This window comes from Malurus melanocephalus, unplaced genomic scaffold, assembly GCF_030028575.1.
Source record: "Malurus melanocephalus ecotype Western Australia unplaced genomic scaffold, MMel_1.1 scaffold_548, whole genome shotgun sequence".
Taxonomy (NCBI): Eukaryota; Metazoa; Chordata; class Aves; order Passeriformes; family Maluridae; genus Malurus; species Malurus melanocephalus.
In genome coordinates this window covers 103232-120042 of record NW_026623780.1, presented here as the reverse complement: position 1 = coordinate 120042, position 16811 = coordinate 103232, and the positions used below count along the sequence as shown (strand labels likewise).

Sequence of the window (16811 nt, the reverse complement as noted above, 5' to 3'; positions counted from 1 at the left end):
CAATGGCGCGGGGGGGGCGGGGCTTCCGGCGGAAGCGCGGGGCAGAGCGACGTGTGCGCCCCGCCGGGCCCGGCGCCGCCGCCATGCTCGACTTCTTCACCATCTTCAGCAAGGGCGGCCTCGTCCTCTGGTGCTTCCAGGGCGTGCGCGGGCCCGCAGCCACCGCCCCCGTCAACGCCCTCATCCGCTCCGTCCTCCTGCAGGTCGGGCGGGAGCGGCGGCCGGGGGCGGAGGGTTGGGTAGGGGTCACATAGCTTGGCGAGGGGGGAGCGGKCGAGCCCGCCTGCCGTAAGGGAGGGGATGGATGGGAACCATCTGCCCGGGGAGGGAGAATAGGTGAGACCGCGGACRTTTGCGGGGGGAAGGGTCGGGACCATCTACCTGGGAAGGGAGATCAGGTGAGTCCGCGGAGCTGGCGAGGGAGTGGGGACCAGGACCGCCCACCTGGGGAGGAGGGAAACACGGGCACGAGCACCTCTCTGGGGGAATGGGATCACCCGGGGGAGGGGGAGGTGGATGGGAGCACCTGCATGGGGAGGGGGGACATAAGAATGGGACCATCTACCTGGGGACGGGGGCGAGAAGCGTGGCCCTTTGGGGTCGCCTGTTGGGAGGGACAAACAGGTAAGAGCAGCTGCGGGGATGGGGACGGGTGTGGGGTCACCCTTTTGGGGGTGTGGATGGGACTGTCTCCTTGGGGAGGAGACGGACTTGGGGGGGACCATCTACCTGGGTTGGGGGGAAAGGTGGGACTGCCTACCTGGGAGAGGGTGGAGGGGAGCACGATCAGCTCTGGGGGTGAGTGAGATCACCAGCTGGGGGGTTTGGATGGGATTACCTGCCCAGGGGTGTGGGATCATGTGAAAGGGGTGCTGGGCCACTTTGGGAAAGGGGGGTGACAGATGGGGTGCGACAGGGATGAGGGGATGATGGGTGCTTATGGCACCCCCGTTCTGACAGCTCCTCTCCCACAGGAGAGAGGTGGCAACAACTCCTTCACCCATGAAGCCCTCACGCTTAAGTACAARCTGGACAACCAGTTTGAGCTGGTGTTTGTGGTAAGTGATCCTCCCTCCAAGCACCCCTGGGTGTCCCTCCAACCCCCCAGGAAGCCCCAAACCCAAAGGAAGGGGATTGCCCCAGAAAAGAGGGGGAACAGTTCCCAGTGGGCTGAGGTTTGAGCAAACAGCTGTTTGCATTGAGTAGGGCTGGACCTYGGCTCCCAGACTGGTTTGGCTCCTCAGTCTCTGGAATTTGGGAATGAGGGGGTGTGATGAGGGTTTTGAGGGGATGTTGAACAGTGACCCCAGTGTAGCCAGGCTCCCACCAGAGGAGGGACATGGGTGTCTCTATCAGCTGAATGCCACTGCAGTAGCAGCTTATTTTAATCATCTGCGACAGGATTAAAACTAATCAAACCTCAAATAGAAGCTGCAACCTTGTAAAACTTACGTTTGGCCAGCTCTATTGGAAAAAAGCCAGAAATGTGTCATTCCCTTCACTTTATGAAGCATTTAACACTCTCCTTTTTAATCTCCTGGCACCTTATCTCCATAAATCCACATAACCTTCCCTGCTGACCCACAGATAAGCTAAAGGTTTTCTGCTCTTGCCCTACGTGTCCTTGTTGCCATGGCACAACCTGTGTGTGTTGGGGTCACCTGTGGAAGCAAAGCTCTTGGCTGATTTTTTTACATTTTTGGGGGCMTTTTAAAAGCCTGGGAAGGTGGAGCAGAAAACCAAGCTGAAGCTTGTGCGAGTTAAAGAACTGAATTAAACAGAGAGGTTTTTGTTTCCTTGCTGCTGTTGAGTGGGCTGGAGGTGCAATGTCTGTTGGCTGTGCTCTTTGGCAGGTGGGCTTCCAGAAGATCCTGACTCTAACCTAYGTGGACAAGTTGATAGACGACGTCCATAAGGAGTTCCGAGACAAGTACCGCAACGAGTTCCAGCAGAAAGGCGCCCTGGGCCTCCTAAATGGCACCTTTGATTTTAAAGATGACTTCATGCGCCTCCTCCGGTAGCAGAGCTTGGGTTTTGTCTTAAATTTCTGTTTTGAGCAGAGATGGGAGGGGGAGAAAGAGCTGAAATCCAGGCTAATGGGTCACATCCCCACAGGGATGCAGAGGAGAGCAGCAAAGTCCGAGCTCCCACGGTAATGAAGACGTTTGAACAGTCTCTGAAATCCCAGAAGACTGTCAAGTGTATGATTGAAACCCGAGGGGAGAAACCAAAGGAGAAGGTCAAGAACAAGAAGAACAAAGGTTCCAAAAAGGATGGTAAGTTGATGGGGAAGGTAAATAGGAGGGAAGGAAATATTCCAGGGCAACATGTTGCAGCCTGTGCTTTCCCAATCCTCTTGGAGCTGGTCTGAGCTTGTGCTGGGACTCTTCCTGTCAGGAACTGAAGCTGTGGCAGCGCCCAGTAAGGCATCTGCAGGTGACAAGCAGCTCTCAGCAGCAGGGGAGAAGGAGGAGCTGACCAAGGATGAAATCCTGCAGAAGAACCGGGARGAATTCTTCAGGAGACACATGAAAGCTGGGGAGAAGTCCAGGTGGGTGATGAAGGCACGGTCAGTCTGCCTGTGCTTTCAACCAGGCCACAGCTGAATATCTCCTCCTTTTGGTGACCCCTGGAAGCCAAACCTCACTTTTCTGGACTTTGTTTCCCTTTTCCTTGTTTCCCTTTTCCTTGTTTCCCTTTTCCTTNTTGTTTCCCTTTTCCTTGTTTCCCTTTTCCTTGTTTCCCTTTTCCTTTTCTGAAAAGACTGGGAGAGGACAGCTGGGCGTCTGGAGGGGGAATAGAGCCTGTTGCCTTTTGCTGGGAGATCCAGAAACACTGGGAGAGGTCCAGACCTGTCTTTATTAAGCAGAGAGCAGTAGTGCATTGATGCCTGGCTTGAGGGGAAGTGCCATACAGGGTTAAAGCTCAGATAAATAAACTCAAGAGACCAAATCAGTCAGGTTTAATTTCTGCCTTTCTGGGTAATCCAGGCTTTTATTTTTCACATCTTCCAAGGAGGTGGTGACTGCTGCTTCCCTGCCCTCAACACAATGTGTTTCTGGTCTTTGTTCCATCAGATCTCCAAAGCCTGATGCACAGAAGGAGAAGGGGAAGAAGCCCCGGGTGTGGGATCTGGGGAACTCTAATGCCAAAGTACTCGATTACAGTAATTCCGCTACCAACGGCAGTGCGGAGGCTTGTCCCGTGGAGGAGTTTGACCCTGACATGGTAAGGAAAGGTCAGGTGGCTCCGTTTGCTGTTGGGTGTTCTCTGGGATTAACTGGGCGTTACGAACCCAGCCCGGTATCCGCGCCTGATGAGAAGGGATCATGAGGAAACATGAAACAAGGATCGTGGCACCCAGCCCATAAAGCTGCTTCTCACCCTCRCAGGCCCTGGGGGACAAGAATCGGGAGCCTGGCCGCCTCTACGACCTGGAGTATGAGAGTGACGATGAAGCCGAAGAGGAGAAAGTTGTCCAGAACCCTTCCAAAMCCAGGTAGAGGCTCCCACAGCCCYTGCTTCTCACATGGGTCTTGATTTCTCTCCTGTAACTCCTGTTCCAGTCTAACCAGTAATGCAGGAAGGACAAACTGGTGTGTTTGTCCGCTCAGGGTAGGCTCTTGTGCATCTGACCTTTGCAACTCACTCTCAAACCTCAGTGTAAATCCTCTGCTTCTCCACAGTGCCAAGAAGGGTGGCCTGGGGGGCATGTTTGGCATGCTGAAGGGCCTGGTGGGTTCCAAGAGCTTGACAAGAGCTGACATGGACCCCGTGCTGGAGAAGATGAAGGATCACTTGATTGGTATGTCTGGATCTGKGATGTGAGGGATTAGTGGCAGTTCCCTRTGCTCTGTTGGGTGGGCTCCAGTGYRGGCAGTGCCCATGGTTTGGGATACTCTTGTCCACAGGAACTGTGGTGGGTTCCTGTCTTCCCTGGGGAGCCCTGAACAGTGCAGCAGAAGGGGGGCAGTGGTCAGRCCTGGCGGGGATCCTGCACACTGACTCCATCCTTCCCTCGAGGCTGATGTGGGATGTGCGTAACCTCAGCAGCGCTGACTCCCTGCCCTGTCTTTCTCAAAGCTAAAAATGTGGCAGCTGAGATTGCAGTGCAGCTCTGTGAATCTGTGGCCAAGAAACTGGAAGGGAAGGTGATGGGAACGTTCACCAGTAAGTGTCCCTGTGCCATCCTGTGTATGGTTTGGAGCTCGGGAGTGTTCCCCAGGCATGATGGGTCCCCTTTCCATGCCCTTCTTCCCAGCGGTWACCTCGACGGTGAAGCAGGCGCTGCAGGAGGCCCTGGTGCAGATCCTGCAGCCCCAGCGCCGCGTGGACGTCCTCCGCGATGTCATGGATGCCCAGCGCCATCGCCGGCCCTACGTGGTAACCTTTTGCGGTGTCAACGGTGTCGGGAAGTCCACCAACCTGGCCAAGGTAGGGCAGGATCCTCCTGGATCATGGGAGCGGGGTGATGGGGTCAGGCTGTGTAGCTACTGACGGGCTTGTTTGATCTGCTGCCACCTGCAGATCTCGTTCTGGCTCATCGAGAACGGCTTCAGCGTCCTCATCGCCGCCTGTGACACGTTCCGCGCGGGAGCGGTGGAGCAGCTCCGCACCCACACCCGGCGCCTCAACGCGCTGCACCCTCCGGAGAGCCACGGCGGGCGCACCATGGTGCAGCTCTACGAGAAGGGATAYGGCAAGGACGCCGCGGGCATCGCCATGGAGGCCATCTCCTATGGTATGTGCAGACCTGGGGGTGGGCACCGCTGTCCTGGCACAGTGCCATCCTTCACGCTGCCTCCCCGCCCCTCCAGCTCGCAACCAGGGCTTCGACGTGGTGCTGGTGGACACGGCTGGCCGCATGCAGGACAACGCGCCCCTGATGACCGCGCTGGCCAAACTCATTGCTGTCAACGCTCCCGACCTGGTCCTGTTCGTTGGGGAAGCTCTGGTGGGAAATGAGGCTGTGGATCAGCTGGTGAGTGTAGAGGCTTTTTGTGTTCCTGAGAGACAGGCGGAAAAGAACCCGTTTCTGTAGGTTTTACCAGAGAATTGGACGGTGACAGCACCACAAATGCCTTTCTGGGATCTTTTTTCTCCCTCAGGTCAAGTTCAACAAGGCCCTGGCTGATCACTCCATGGCCCAGACACCGAGGCTCATCGATGGGATCGTCCTCACCAAGTTTGATACCATTGATGACAAGGTAAGGAGGCTGCTGAGGTGACTCTGCATGGAGCTTGCTGATGGTGACTGCAGGGGAAAGACAGGAATTGTCAAACATGGGGCACTCCTGTGCTTTTCCCTTGTGTTGAAGTCATTGAACCCAGATTTAACATGGGGTATGAATGACTGACAAGCTCCCTGAGGGGGAGCACTGGATTTCATGGTGCTGYTTGTCCCCGGCAGGTGGGTGCCGCCATCTCCATGACCTACATCACGAGCAAGCCCATCGTTTTCGTTGGTACCGGACAAACCTACTGTGATCTGCGAAGCCTTAAYGCCAAGGCCGTGGTCGCAGCGCTCATGAAGGCCTAAACACCAAATCGCTGTGTGCGGATGTCCCAGAAGAACATGCTTTACCCTGTCACTGACTAGTCTTTCCCGTGTAGTGCAGAACAGAATGGAGGAATACYGGGATAAGGGGTACTTTTTTTGGATAAACCCCCTTTTATCCAGAAAAAGCCCTTCCCTGCATTCCTCCATTCTGTGTCCAGTGAYGCAGGCTCCCTCGTGGGGAGGCCGAATCCAGAGCTTTGTATTGTTCGTGCTGCACGGGGGGGGTTGGGCGGTACCAGGATCTGCTGTGCTTTTTGGTGGGTTTGAAGGCTTTTTYTTTGAGCTGCTTTTGATTTTTAGACCAGCTTAGGGAGGAGGCAGGAGGGACTTGGGCTTAGGGGCAGCGTTAGATCTGGCTGTTATGTYGCTGCTCCTGGCCGCTCCACCGAAGCTGATAAACCAAAAAACAGGTGACAGCCTATGCTGGGCTGAGGGGACATGCTAAATTGCCTTAAAGTCCCCCATCTCTGGTCCTCACCCGGACTCTGGAGCAGGGTCCCCAGAACCCACAMGTTTGGGCAGGAGGTGGAGAGCTGCGGCAGCTGGGTCTGGAGGAGGAAAGCAGTGTGCTCTGCCTGGCTCCTGCCCACTGGTCTTGGCATTATTTGCTAGTAAAAAGGAAAAAAAAAACAAACCAAACCACATTAATACTGGAAGAGAATGGTGGCTGCTTGCTGCTTTCCTGCACCCTTTCTCCCCCCTCCGAGTGCCTCTTGATCCCGGTCGGAAGTGCTACACTGAATAATACAAACCTCTCTGACGATGTCTTGTAGCTCTGTATCGCAGATGTGCTATAGTGCAATAAATTGAATGCTGTCTGCTAAGAGACATAATTTATATAAAATAAACTTCATAATTTGTTCTCTGTGTATAAATAACTTGCCTCCAGCCAGGACCTGTTTCCTCCTGGGTTTGGGGGAGATCAACTCCCGCCAGGGTGAGGTGTGAGAGGGCCTGTAAATGACACAGTAGCCAAAAGTTCAGTGAGCAGGCCTTTAATACAACTTCAACATACAAAATACTGTACAGTAAAAAGACAGGACTAGAAAACTAGAGCTTCCAGTAAAAAAAAAAAAAAGCTCAAGTTTCATTTTTTAATTGAAATACAGAATATAAAAGCACTAGGTATGAAGTTAGAGGAGGCTGCAGCTCCCTYGGGGACACCGCGCTCCACAGGCACATGCAGCCCCAGTAAAACCACAATGACTATGTTAGACCAGGAGTTCATCTGTGGAGGCTCTGTCCCGGCCTCTTCCCTGCTGGAAGKGTCCTGGCTCGGTGCTGGACAGCAGCTGGACAATGGTGGGCTCCAGCCTCCCTGGGGGCTGCTGGCCGGGCTTGGGCCTGTCCCAGACGCCCCTGTCATGGCTCAGGGCCTGGGCAGGGCTGAGGCTCAGGGGCTGCATCCTGCAYGGAAGCAAAGACTGAAAACCTGCCTGGAACTCCAGGGAGCTACACAGGGTGAAGCCCCTCAGCTCCAGAAAGTCTTCCTTACCTTTTACTTCAGTGTGGGTGGCGGCAGAGCCGTTCAGCTGCTGCCCCTCCTTGGGCACACCTGGGGCAGAGCAGAGACCAGTGTCAGACCAGTGGAGAGCCAACTGCCCTCGTGGTGGTTTCACACAGGCTTTCCTGGCTGGGCTAACCCTCAGAATACCTGCCAGGCTCTGGCCAGTGAACACACTTTTCCCCATTTTTATGATTTATTAGTGATACCTCTTGTATAAAAAAAAAGCATTGACTTAGTGTGAGCAGCACAAAGGTCAGTGACACTAAAATGCCCCTTYACTAAAAAGGGAACAAACAGCTGCAACTGCACATGAAAAACAAAGTTTGCAGGCGTGGGAAGCAGCACAGCTGTTTAAACTGTTAATGCATACAGTGATTTCAGAAAAGTAACCCTCAAATCCAGCTACACTTGGAGACACATTCGCTTTTTAAAAAAAAAGGTTCAAGGAACCTCTATATAGTGTGGAAAACAGGGGCTACTAACCCTGCCTACTCTCCATGGTGACAGCCAAATGTCCCCCAGCCCCTRCCCCCATACCTGTACGGCCCCGCATGGCGATCTCGCTTGCCAGCCGCTCGAAGTACTCGGGCAAGTCGGCGTATTCATCTCCGTAGGAAATCACTTTGATCCCTTTGTCCAGCATGTTCTCACGGAGCTTCTTGAACTCATCCACATCTCCCCTCCGCACCAGCATGAAGTGCTCCAGGTCTGACTTGTGCTTGACAGCCTCTAAAAACAGGGCCTGAAACGTGGTGTCATCAACTGTCCAACCACAGCCCAAGAAGAGGAAGGACTTATTTTCATACAGCTTCTGAATCTCTCGCTTTAAGAAAGGGAAAGATGTTCTTGGTCAAGGTAAGCTTTGTCCTCACAAGAGACCTGCCCTATCCCTGACGAGGCTCTGCAGCAATGCCATCCTTCAGCAAGTGTGGGAGGTATAATGGCACCTTAGCAGGCTAGAGAATTCACCCCTCCTATTTCCCATAAGTAGTTAATTCTCCCCCGCCCTCTGTGAAGCTCAGTCTGGACTCAGCTGAGCCTGTGCTACACAAGGCCCAGGCCCCCAGCATGGGCTCACCATGACCTCGGTGTTGCGCAGCACGTTCTGGTAGCCGGCCGGGTGCAGGACGATGCCRCTGGGGTTGGTGTAGACACCGTGGATGTGCAGGACACTGAGCTTCCTCTTCTCTTGTGCCCACTCCAGCACCTGCACAACACAAACCCGCAGCAACGTCAGTGAGTGCATCGCATCAGCTACCACAGCACTGGCAAATGGAACATTTTGGGGAAGCATTCCAAAGAGGCAGCTTCTTCCTCATCTTCTCTCCTCAAGGTGAGTCCATCACCCTCAACACCAGGGCCTGCAGCCACAGCCTGTGGTTCTCATTTGGGTCAACATTTCAGCTGACTGGTGAATGTGAGGAGAACACTGAATCAGTACAGCAGATTGACCAGAAAAAGGGGAAAAACTACAAATCCATATCATGTTTCTCAGGCCTATGAAGTTTTATTTCGTGGCCCCTAAGGGAGCTCACCGGCTGACCTCCATTTCAGACAGCTGCTTCTGAGGCTCTCGGTTTACTCCTGCAGACCTCGGCTCGTTTAAGCTTGCGATAATTAGAATGCTTATTTGTAACACTGTAAGTACTTCCAGCCATGTAGATTAAGAGGTCATGCAGGAAACGTGAAGCACAGAAATGAGAATGAAAAGAGACCAAGGACTGCTGCACAGCACACACACACTGGGTGTGTTTAACATGGAAACAGAAGCATGAAATGCTCCCCACAAATAAAATCCACAATGGAGAGATGAGGTGAGCAGCTCAGGGTTTCACAGCCTGGCTGGGGCAGGAGGAGGGATGTTTGCATGAAGAGAATAACTACAGCTCTGAAAGTGCAGCAGAAGGAGCTATTCCAGACACTGCACGAAGAGGACACTGGGCAAGAGAGGAGCCTCGAAGGCTGCAGCCCTAAGTGCCCATCACAGAAAGAACTCAGCACCACGTTATAAAAATAGAAAGTTCAGCTTTGCATCTCACATGGAGTTTCCCACATTGGTTAAAAACATCAACCCGAGCCTTATGTGGAAGCCAGGCCAAGCCAGAAGTTTCAAGGACAGAGATCAAAGGAATAGCAGGCTTAAGGACTCCTCCTGAGCACTGGATGGCAGCCAGCAAGCACAGCGTCCCAGAAAGGAGCTCTCCTCCTCATTCTTCTGCTTGCAGCCCTGAACAGAGCYCCTGCCTGGAGCTTGTCTGCCACCAGTTAAACCACTACAATCAGTACAATGCCTTCAGGCAGCCTGAGGGCACATCCTGCAGCAMCACCCTGACAAAAGAAATAATCATMYTTTACCTTCTTTTCATCAGTCAGGTCAAGAGACTCGAGGTGCTTCCCCTGGTGTGCTGCATACAGCTCCAGCAGGTTATCAAAGTTTGTGGTTAACACAAGGGCCCCGTTTTCCATCAAGTGAAGCACAGACTGAAGCAGCTGCTTCCCAGAATCTTCCATTTTGGATTCCAGGTCATCAAACACCTCGTATAAACAGTCCTTGAAAAAGGTTGAGCGAACGTTGCTTGTGCGCTGAGAAGGGGAGACAGATTCAGATCAGAGCACAACCCCTAACACCTCATGCCAAATGATTCCATGAGAAACTACCCACGTTTCCCCAAGACCCTGCAAAGCTCTGGATCCTTGCAGGGCAAACACARAGCTCTGACTGCACCGAGGTAGGTGCTCTCCCTCAGCATAGTTATAGGATCACAGAATACTACAATAATTTGGGTTAGGAAGGACCTTAAAGCCTATCTCGTCCCACTCTGTGCTATAGGCAGGGACACCTTCCACTGTCCCAGGCTGCTCAAAGTTCCATTCATCCTGGCCAGGGATGGGGCAGCCACAGCTCTTCTGGGCAACCTGTTCCAGGGCCTCCCCACCCTCACATAGAAGAATTCCTTCCCAATATTCCACCTAACCCTGCCCTCTGGCAGTGGGAAGCCATTCCCCCTTGTCCTGTCACTCCAGGCCCTTGTCCACAGTCTCTCTCCATCTTTCTTGTCATCTCCCTTTAGGTATTGGCAGGTCACAATTAAGTCACCCCTGAAACTTTCTTCTCCTGAACAATCCCAATTCTCTCTGCTTTTCCTYACARGAAGGTGCTCCRTCCCTCTAATYATCTTGATCTAGATGAAATACCCAAAATCTGTGCCCACAGCAGGGACCTGGCACAGTAACTGTACTCGTGGTTCTTTGTACATAGAGGAATTGCTGGGATGGGGGCACCATTGCTGGACAACCAAATCTGGCTGTTTCCAGAAGTCAAATCCTACGTTCAGGGTGGGCACAAGCACACTGACCGGAGACAGCTTCTGGATAAGGTCGTGGGCAACATGAACCAAGTTCTTGTCTTCATGAAGACAYTTCTGGAACCGTTTGCTTTCTTCATCTTCCAGGAGATCAAAGTCAATAGCAGCATCSAGGAGGGCCTGAATCAGCCCCTTCCAAGACTTCAGAGCTGGGACCTGGGGAGCAACTGCGGCACTAATTCCTGTYCCAATCACCAAAACAAGTTCCCGAGGCTTCTTGGTTTTGAGGCTTGGCAACAGCTTCCTGCAAGAGGAGAAAGGTGCACAGCTGGTACTAGCATGAATGGGAGGGTGTCTGGGGTGGTGGGACACACAGACCACGAGAGAGGGAGGTACTCTGTGCCTAAATTTTGAATCAGAATATCCACTCTCTGATAAACAAGGATGGGCATAGCAGCTTGGTATCCCTAAAAGACAGCAGGCAGCTGCACGGATCAGCAGCACAAATGTTCCTAATACAAGGTACGTAATGACAACGTTTTTGGGAATTGAATCTGTTACCAGGATGGTTACTGGGGAAGTCAATGATGCCCTGGGGTGCTTCTGAAGCAAAGCTAATCCACTGAAAATCCGGAATAAGGGAAGTCTATTAATAAAAGTTATCTGGAAGGCTGCAGGGCATGGGAAAGGTGTGGTCAGCACTAGAGAATGAGACACACACATGCTCCATGTCCTGAGACAAAACACGGGTCGGATCCCATGCAGGTCGGAAATATGACCTGGTTTAAACAAGGTGCAGAACAGGGGCTGGAGACAACAGCTCCATTTATCCCAGCACAGAGAAAAACAAGGAAAGGCTTTCTCCTGGCTCTGCCCTGCAAGGGACCCAACCCYAGTTTGCTGAGGAGCCCCTCAGCTRTAYYAGCAATCCCTTCCCYGYGACGCCTGCATTGTCAGTGGGATGCTCCAGGCCAATCTTTTAGAAGATCCCAGATGATGCAGAGTCACATGAAACGGCTGCAGGGCTGTATTCTCCTTATTCCTCCTTCCTATTTTCCCAGCTTTACACCTGCACAGTGCGTTTGAACGTGACCTTTATCATTTATTAAGCAGCTGTGCTGCTCCTCACCTTGCCTTGCCTGGTGTCCAGCTGCTTTCTGTGCCAGGGACCCGCTGCAGCTCCCCTCAGAGAGCAGCAGCCCAAGGGAGCAGCTCGTTTGGAAGGAATGGGCTTTATCAGCAAACATGTGATATTTAGTGAGAAGGGGAGAGGAAACCAACACCACACAGATGGAGCTGTGCCTTCTCTCACCTCCTGCCTATGAAAACAGACTTGTTAACCCTTTCCTTGAGAAGGGCTTCTCTGTCAGAGCTGATGAATAGGGTTTAACTTGAGGACTGCAAGCCTCACRTGAGGATTAAATTTGTATTCATGCTAATGAGCTAGTTTAAAAACACTATTGGAAATCCGGGGACTGAAATCCAAAATAATAGCAAATACCCAAGTCTTAATGTCCTGCATGACATCTCTGAAAGAGGCATTCTGTTCCCTGCTGATAAATGCACTTGTTTCTGCCCTGATACCCTGAGCAAGTAAGAAAATTAATCTCCCAGCCTCAGTTCTGCACATTCCAGGGTCAGTGATCAACTTCAAGACCACAAAGAACTATCCTGCAGCCCTCCAGAACTTCAAAAATAAATCAAATTAGTGGGAGACAACTCCCCAGATGAATTAGCTGCTTGTTCACAAGAACTTCTGAGCCTGCAGCAGCCACAGCCCCAGTCTTGGATGGACAGAATCCACCAATCAGGTTCCCACTCACAGAACTGTAAGACCATTTCKTAGCATGGGGAGCCTCAGAGTGGAATTATTTAGCCTTTACATGCAGCTCAATCACACTAATGTGAGGAACTCCCTGTYCTCCTGGAAACCTCCACCCAACTCGAGCGAAGAAGCACAACCACTGTGTCTAACCTGACACTGCGAGACAGGACACTAAAATACAGCTTTGAGTGAGACCCCACACCCTGGCTGAAGGTTAAAATCCCAAAAAAGTAYATTCTGGGTGTGAAGGCCATTGTTCCACTAACAGCAGGAAAGCCCAGGGCATGGCCAGAAGCCAGCACGCGGTTCTTGGATCAGGAAGCGAAACGGCCGCGGTCACTAAGGGTCACAATCCTTAAAGAACAACGTGAGGCAAAGGAAAAGGCTCTCGTTAGAAGAAATTCACTGAGGTAGAATTAAATTTACCTGGGCTTTTTCGCAGGTGGCATTCCATCTTCCAAGAATGTTTCCTTGCCCAGGCTCACCGTAGAAGCCATCCAGTTTCTATAGCAGACAAATGACCACAAGGAAAGTCACTGCACAAGGACAACACCACGTGGACAACAGAGTTTTGCAGAACCAGCTTTGCACAGGTGGATAAATCCCAGGTCTGTTATCGTTCTGAGATCATCTCTGGGCTGAGAATTGCATGTTTTTGTCTCTGAACTTTGTCCCTCGGTCTCATCCACTTCCTTGACCTCCTTTACCCTAACATCCTGGGCTGTTTTGTACAGCCAGGTGTGATTGCTTCAGCTAAACACAGTTTGCCAGACCCTTCATTTCACCTYAGCCACTCATTTTCCCAGAGAGCCTGGATCTTGGAGCAGCACTCCCTCCTTCCCGACAAGGCCTGTCGGCAAACTTGCTGCTTGGGAAACAGTGGGAGGGAAGAGAAGACAAAAAGATATTTGTTGGCTCCAGAAAGCCACGGAGAGCATTTCATTCCCTGGTGATGAGAGAAGGGTTTCCCAGCCCTCCATGCATCTGCAAGCACTGGGAAACGACCTTAAAGCCCACGGAAAGGAAGTGCAGTCTGAGAACTCTTTCAACAGCCCATGACATAAAACACAAAAGGCCTGCCAGCACGCAGTYCTCTCCCACTCCGCTTCTCCCAAATAAGTCTATGAAAAGGGAATGAAAACGAACAGAACTGTTCACCCTCCTCTGCTTTTTTTTTTTTTGCCAATTGTAGTGAAGAGTTCAGCAAAAACTCTGTAGACACGGGGCTTTTGGCCAGAGGAAATGCTGGGGAAGAGCTGCTGACCCAAAATCARAGTTTTTGCAGGTTTTGCCATCTCAGGGAAATCTGAGGATTTGTCCTAAAGACAAGATGCTGTGATTGCTCCCTGGCAGCAAAGCAGGTGACACAGGGCAGGTCATTCCAGGTAGGACACCTCACCTGAGCTGCAAGTGTTGGGATGGATCATGTGAGAAATCAGCCAATATTCTACRAAACCAGCAGCTTTCAATACTGGATGATGAGAACAGGGCAAAGTGACTCTGGCAGACACTCAGATACACTGCRTGTGCAGTGTTTTCTTTCCAACCCCTTCAGAAAGCTTTATACAATGGAACAATGGAATGGTTTGGGTTGGACAGGACCTTAAAACTCRWGCAGTTCCAACCCCCTGCCAYGGGCAGAGACACTCCACCACACCAGGSTGCTCAGGAATAAAACATTCAACAACAGTAAAACACCTCAGAGAGCTGGTGTTCACCACCTGCCTCCTGAAACGTCACTTAATACATGCTGCTCATCACTTCAAATAATCACTTTTTTATCTTACTGGGCCTTACTGTAGGGCCCAGATTTTGGGTAAAAGTGTCAAAGGCCTTTAGCAAGTGAGGAATCTCCCACTTTCCTCCCTCTGTGCATGCCAGGCAGGGCTCCTCCATCACACACCCTTGTGAACATTGTACTCTGTGTTTTTCCAATCCACAATGAGCCCGGGAGCACTTCAGTGCTGTTCTCACAATGAACCTCTGCAGCCTCATCACCCCTGAACGCCTGCAATCTGTCACTCTTCATGGTGAACTATTCAGGGGGGTTAATCTCAAAAAAAAGTAAGGACCAAAGTGGTGACTCTCAGGAAGACAGGAGGACCTGCTGGACATAGGATCAGATAGGTGGCACCATCAAAGTCCCACTGAGTGAATGCAGCCAAGCACAGTCAGGATAAAGGGGGGGAAAGCCCCTCTTTTTCCTGTCCAGGAGGGTCCTATCTCTCCTTTTGGATTAGCTGATTTTTCTGGAAGGACAGRCTGCTTGAACAAAGCCAGCCAGACTGTATTTAATGGTGCAAAGACACTTTAGACCAGCCAGGGACTAACAATGGGTAACTGGAATGTTTCAGAGGGAAATTTTTGCTCCTGGTGGTGCCAGGTCTGCCCTCAGCCCCTCCATAGCAGCACAGCTACAGCCAAAGGTAAACCCTTCCTCACTTTCTAAATAGGCCATAATTTAAATTTATATCATCTTCAGATTATGAATCATCAGCTGAGCCTCAAATATTGAGGCTCTTCATAAACTCCCATCTAGGMCTCCCCCTGTTTGCTTCCACCTGCCTCAGCACTGCTCTCATCTCGCTCAACCTGCACATTCCCAKGCTATTAACAGCAGGAATGGAGCCATCAAATCAATTTTAAGTACCTCTAAAGCACTAAGGACATTTTAAAAGTAATTTTAAGCTTRGGAAAAAACACCTTTTAGAATTATAATCACCTAGTAAGGTTGTCTGATACAACGACCTTCAACCTTCAAGTCTATTATTTAGTGCAGAGAGCCATAAAGGAACAAAAACCCCATTAAAAATACAGCCTAGTTCCAAAAAAAGTTATTACTGGTCTTAAAAAGAATTCATGGGGATTCAGCCAAGAAATAGAAACCTCCAGTTTTCAGTCCTGGGGAGAAGCTCTGCTCCACAGGGGGATGGATTGTGCTGGCACAGCGGTGGTAGCTAAAATGAAATGGAATTACCTCAGAGCATGATGCTGCCATGRGCAAGAAACACAGCAGGTACTGCAGGCTCCCCTGGGAACACAGGTGCCATGGAGGAGAGGGAGCCATGGGCACTTACAAGATAAGAAATGGCTCTCCAGCCTTCTCCAGATATTGGGAACTTTCCAGCTATTTAGACTACATGGAGCTGAAAACTGTAAACACAACACTCCACGGATTCCTGGCTCAGCTGCCCTGTTCCCTTGTCTCAATCACCTTTATCAGGGATATTAAGAATGGGTTTGCTGYGTTCTCCTTCTCCCTCCACAGGAATCCCTTAATTTATCCTAAAGTCTTTCACACGCCAGCTTCACACTATGCCCAAGTCACCAACACTTGATAAACCCAACCACAGCAACTCCCTGTGTGACACAGACACATCCAGCTGCAGAAATGTTGGAAAAATGAAGGTGTATTCCAGGTAAAAGCAAACACCTGAACACCATGTGTTTCACAACGAAGGCCGAGGTTCACACAGGGTGTGTATTTACAAAAACCTCAAGGTAGTTCTGCAAAACATGACCAGACAACACAGTCAACACCAGAGCCCACCCTGCAGTACCAAAATGGGGAATTAACAGAACATATTCTCTGCCACCTCATGGAGAAATCACTGCTGACACCATCTCCATGCTCAGCATCCAACACACAACTAAAGCTACACCTGGATGTTTAAAATCRAAGCCAAGTCATCTGGCTCCACGCTGGAAAATGGGCTCCTCCAGAACAGCCCCCACAAATTCCAGAAAGAAACGAGTACAAACCTACTGCTCATCCATTATTTTTAGCTTCTTTGAGTACTGAGAACTCSAACCAGCAAGGGTGTAATTCCCAGCTTCTTTTTCAATCCAGCGGCTTTAAGGTGTTGGGATAAGATTGTTTAAAGCCACTATGGTTCAGCTACAAGCTGAATTGTCCCTGGCCAATTCCCAAGCCTGTCTCTCCACGTGGGAGCAGCAATTGGAGCTCGATCAAAACCATCCTAGAAACGCACAGGCTCCATGGGCAACGGGACCGGGGACAAGCTCTGCTTCTGTCCACCCCACAGAAACACAAGGTTCAGCCTCCTTGGATGTGAGTTAAAACACAGCAGCGGTTTTATTCAACGCTGTGATTCTCCACGTGCTTCCCAGTGGCTCCATGAGCAAGGAGAGGGAGTGACACAGCAAAGCCTGGCTGAGCTCGGTACCCCACAGACTCCCAGGGAAGCACGCTGGCTTTGCAGGGTTGACCCTAGAAAGTGAACCAGGGACGGGGGTCACACCTTCAGGGTTATTCGAGCCCTTACCTGTCCTCTCCGTTGTTCCCCCTCCTCGCTAAACCTGCGGGAAAAGCAACAACACGGGGATTCAGCAGGCGGGGAGGACGCCGAGGCTCCTTCCCAAGGGGAAGCATCCATAAAAACGAGCCTTTTTTAGAGGGCGACGGCGCGGCGGGGGGGAGTTAGAGCCGGGCCGCCCGCCCCTGTCAGAGGTTTCCCGGCCCCCCCGCCTCACCCCCGGCCCCGCCGGTCTCCTYCGCTCCCCTCAGGCCGCTCCGTCCCCTCACGGCGGCGGCCATGGGACCCCCCCACATTATGGCGGCCGCCGTCGCCATGGCAACCGCTTCCCCCCCGC

General features: G+C 51.6%; 2 protein-coding genes across 6 annotated transcripts; one reads left to right on the top strand and one right to left on the bottom strand.

Annotated features, from left to right (window-relative positions):
* The first annotated feature begins 26 nt into the window (after nt 1-26).
* On the top strand, nt 27-6382 carry SRPRA (SRP receptor subunit alpha). Its single transcript, XM_057382058.1, has 14 exons — nt 27-203; nt 975-1058; nt 1854-2017; nt 2116-2276; nt 2398-2551; nt 3078-3228; nt 3393-3499; nt 3687-3805; nt 4084-4170; nt 4262-4434; nt 4528-4741; nt 4818-4981; nt 5109-5207; nt 5411-6382. The coding sequence occupies exons 1-14, from the start codon at nt 84-86 to the stop codon at nt 5537-5539; spliced, it is 1926 nt and encodes a 641-aa protein (XP_057238041.1). The 5' UTR covers nt 27-83; the 3' UTR covers nt 5540-6382.
* On the bottom strand, nt 5832-16641 carry FAM118B (family with sequence similarity 118 member B). Of its 5 annotated transcripts, none has more exons than XM_057382062.1 (8): nt 16484-16638; nt 12624-12701; nt 10424-10676; nt 9423-9650; nt 8146-8274; nt 7605-7890; nt 7056-7115; nt 5832-6514 (listed from the first exon to the last, which is right to left on the bottom strand). In XM_057382062.1, exons 1-8 carry the CDS (start codon nt 16588-16590, stop codon nt 6483-6485), a joined length of 1173 nt encoding a protein of 390 aa, XP_057238045.1. In that variant the 5' UTR covers nt 16591-16638; the 3' UTR covers nt 5832-6482. The 5 variants fall into 5 exon arrangements, with proteins under 5 accessions (XP_057238045.1, XP_057238042.1, XP_057238047.1 ...); XM_057382064.1 differs by lacking the exon at nt 5832-6514 and adding an exon at nt 6853-6984 and having other exon boundaries at nt 7605-7809; nt 16484-16641; XM_057382061.1 differs by lacking the exon at nt 5832-6514 and adding an exon at nt 6853-6984.
* Between the last annotated feature and the right edge of the window lie 170 nt (nt 16642-16811).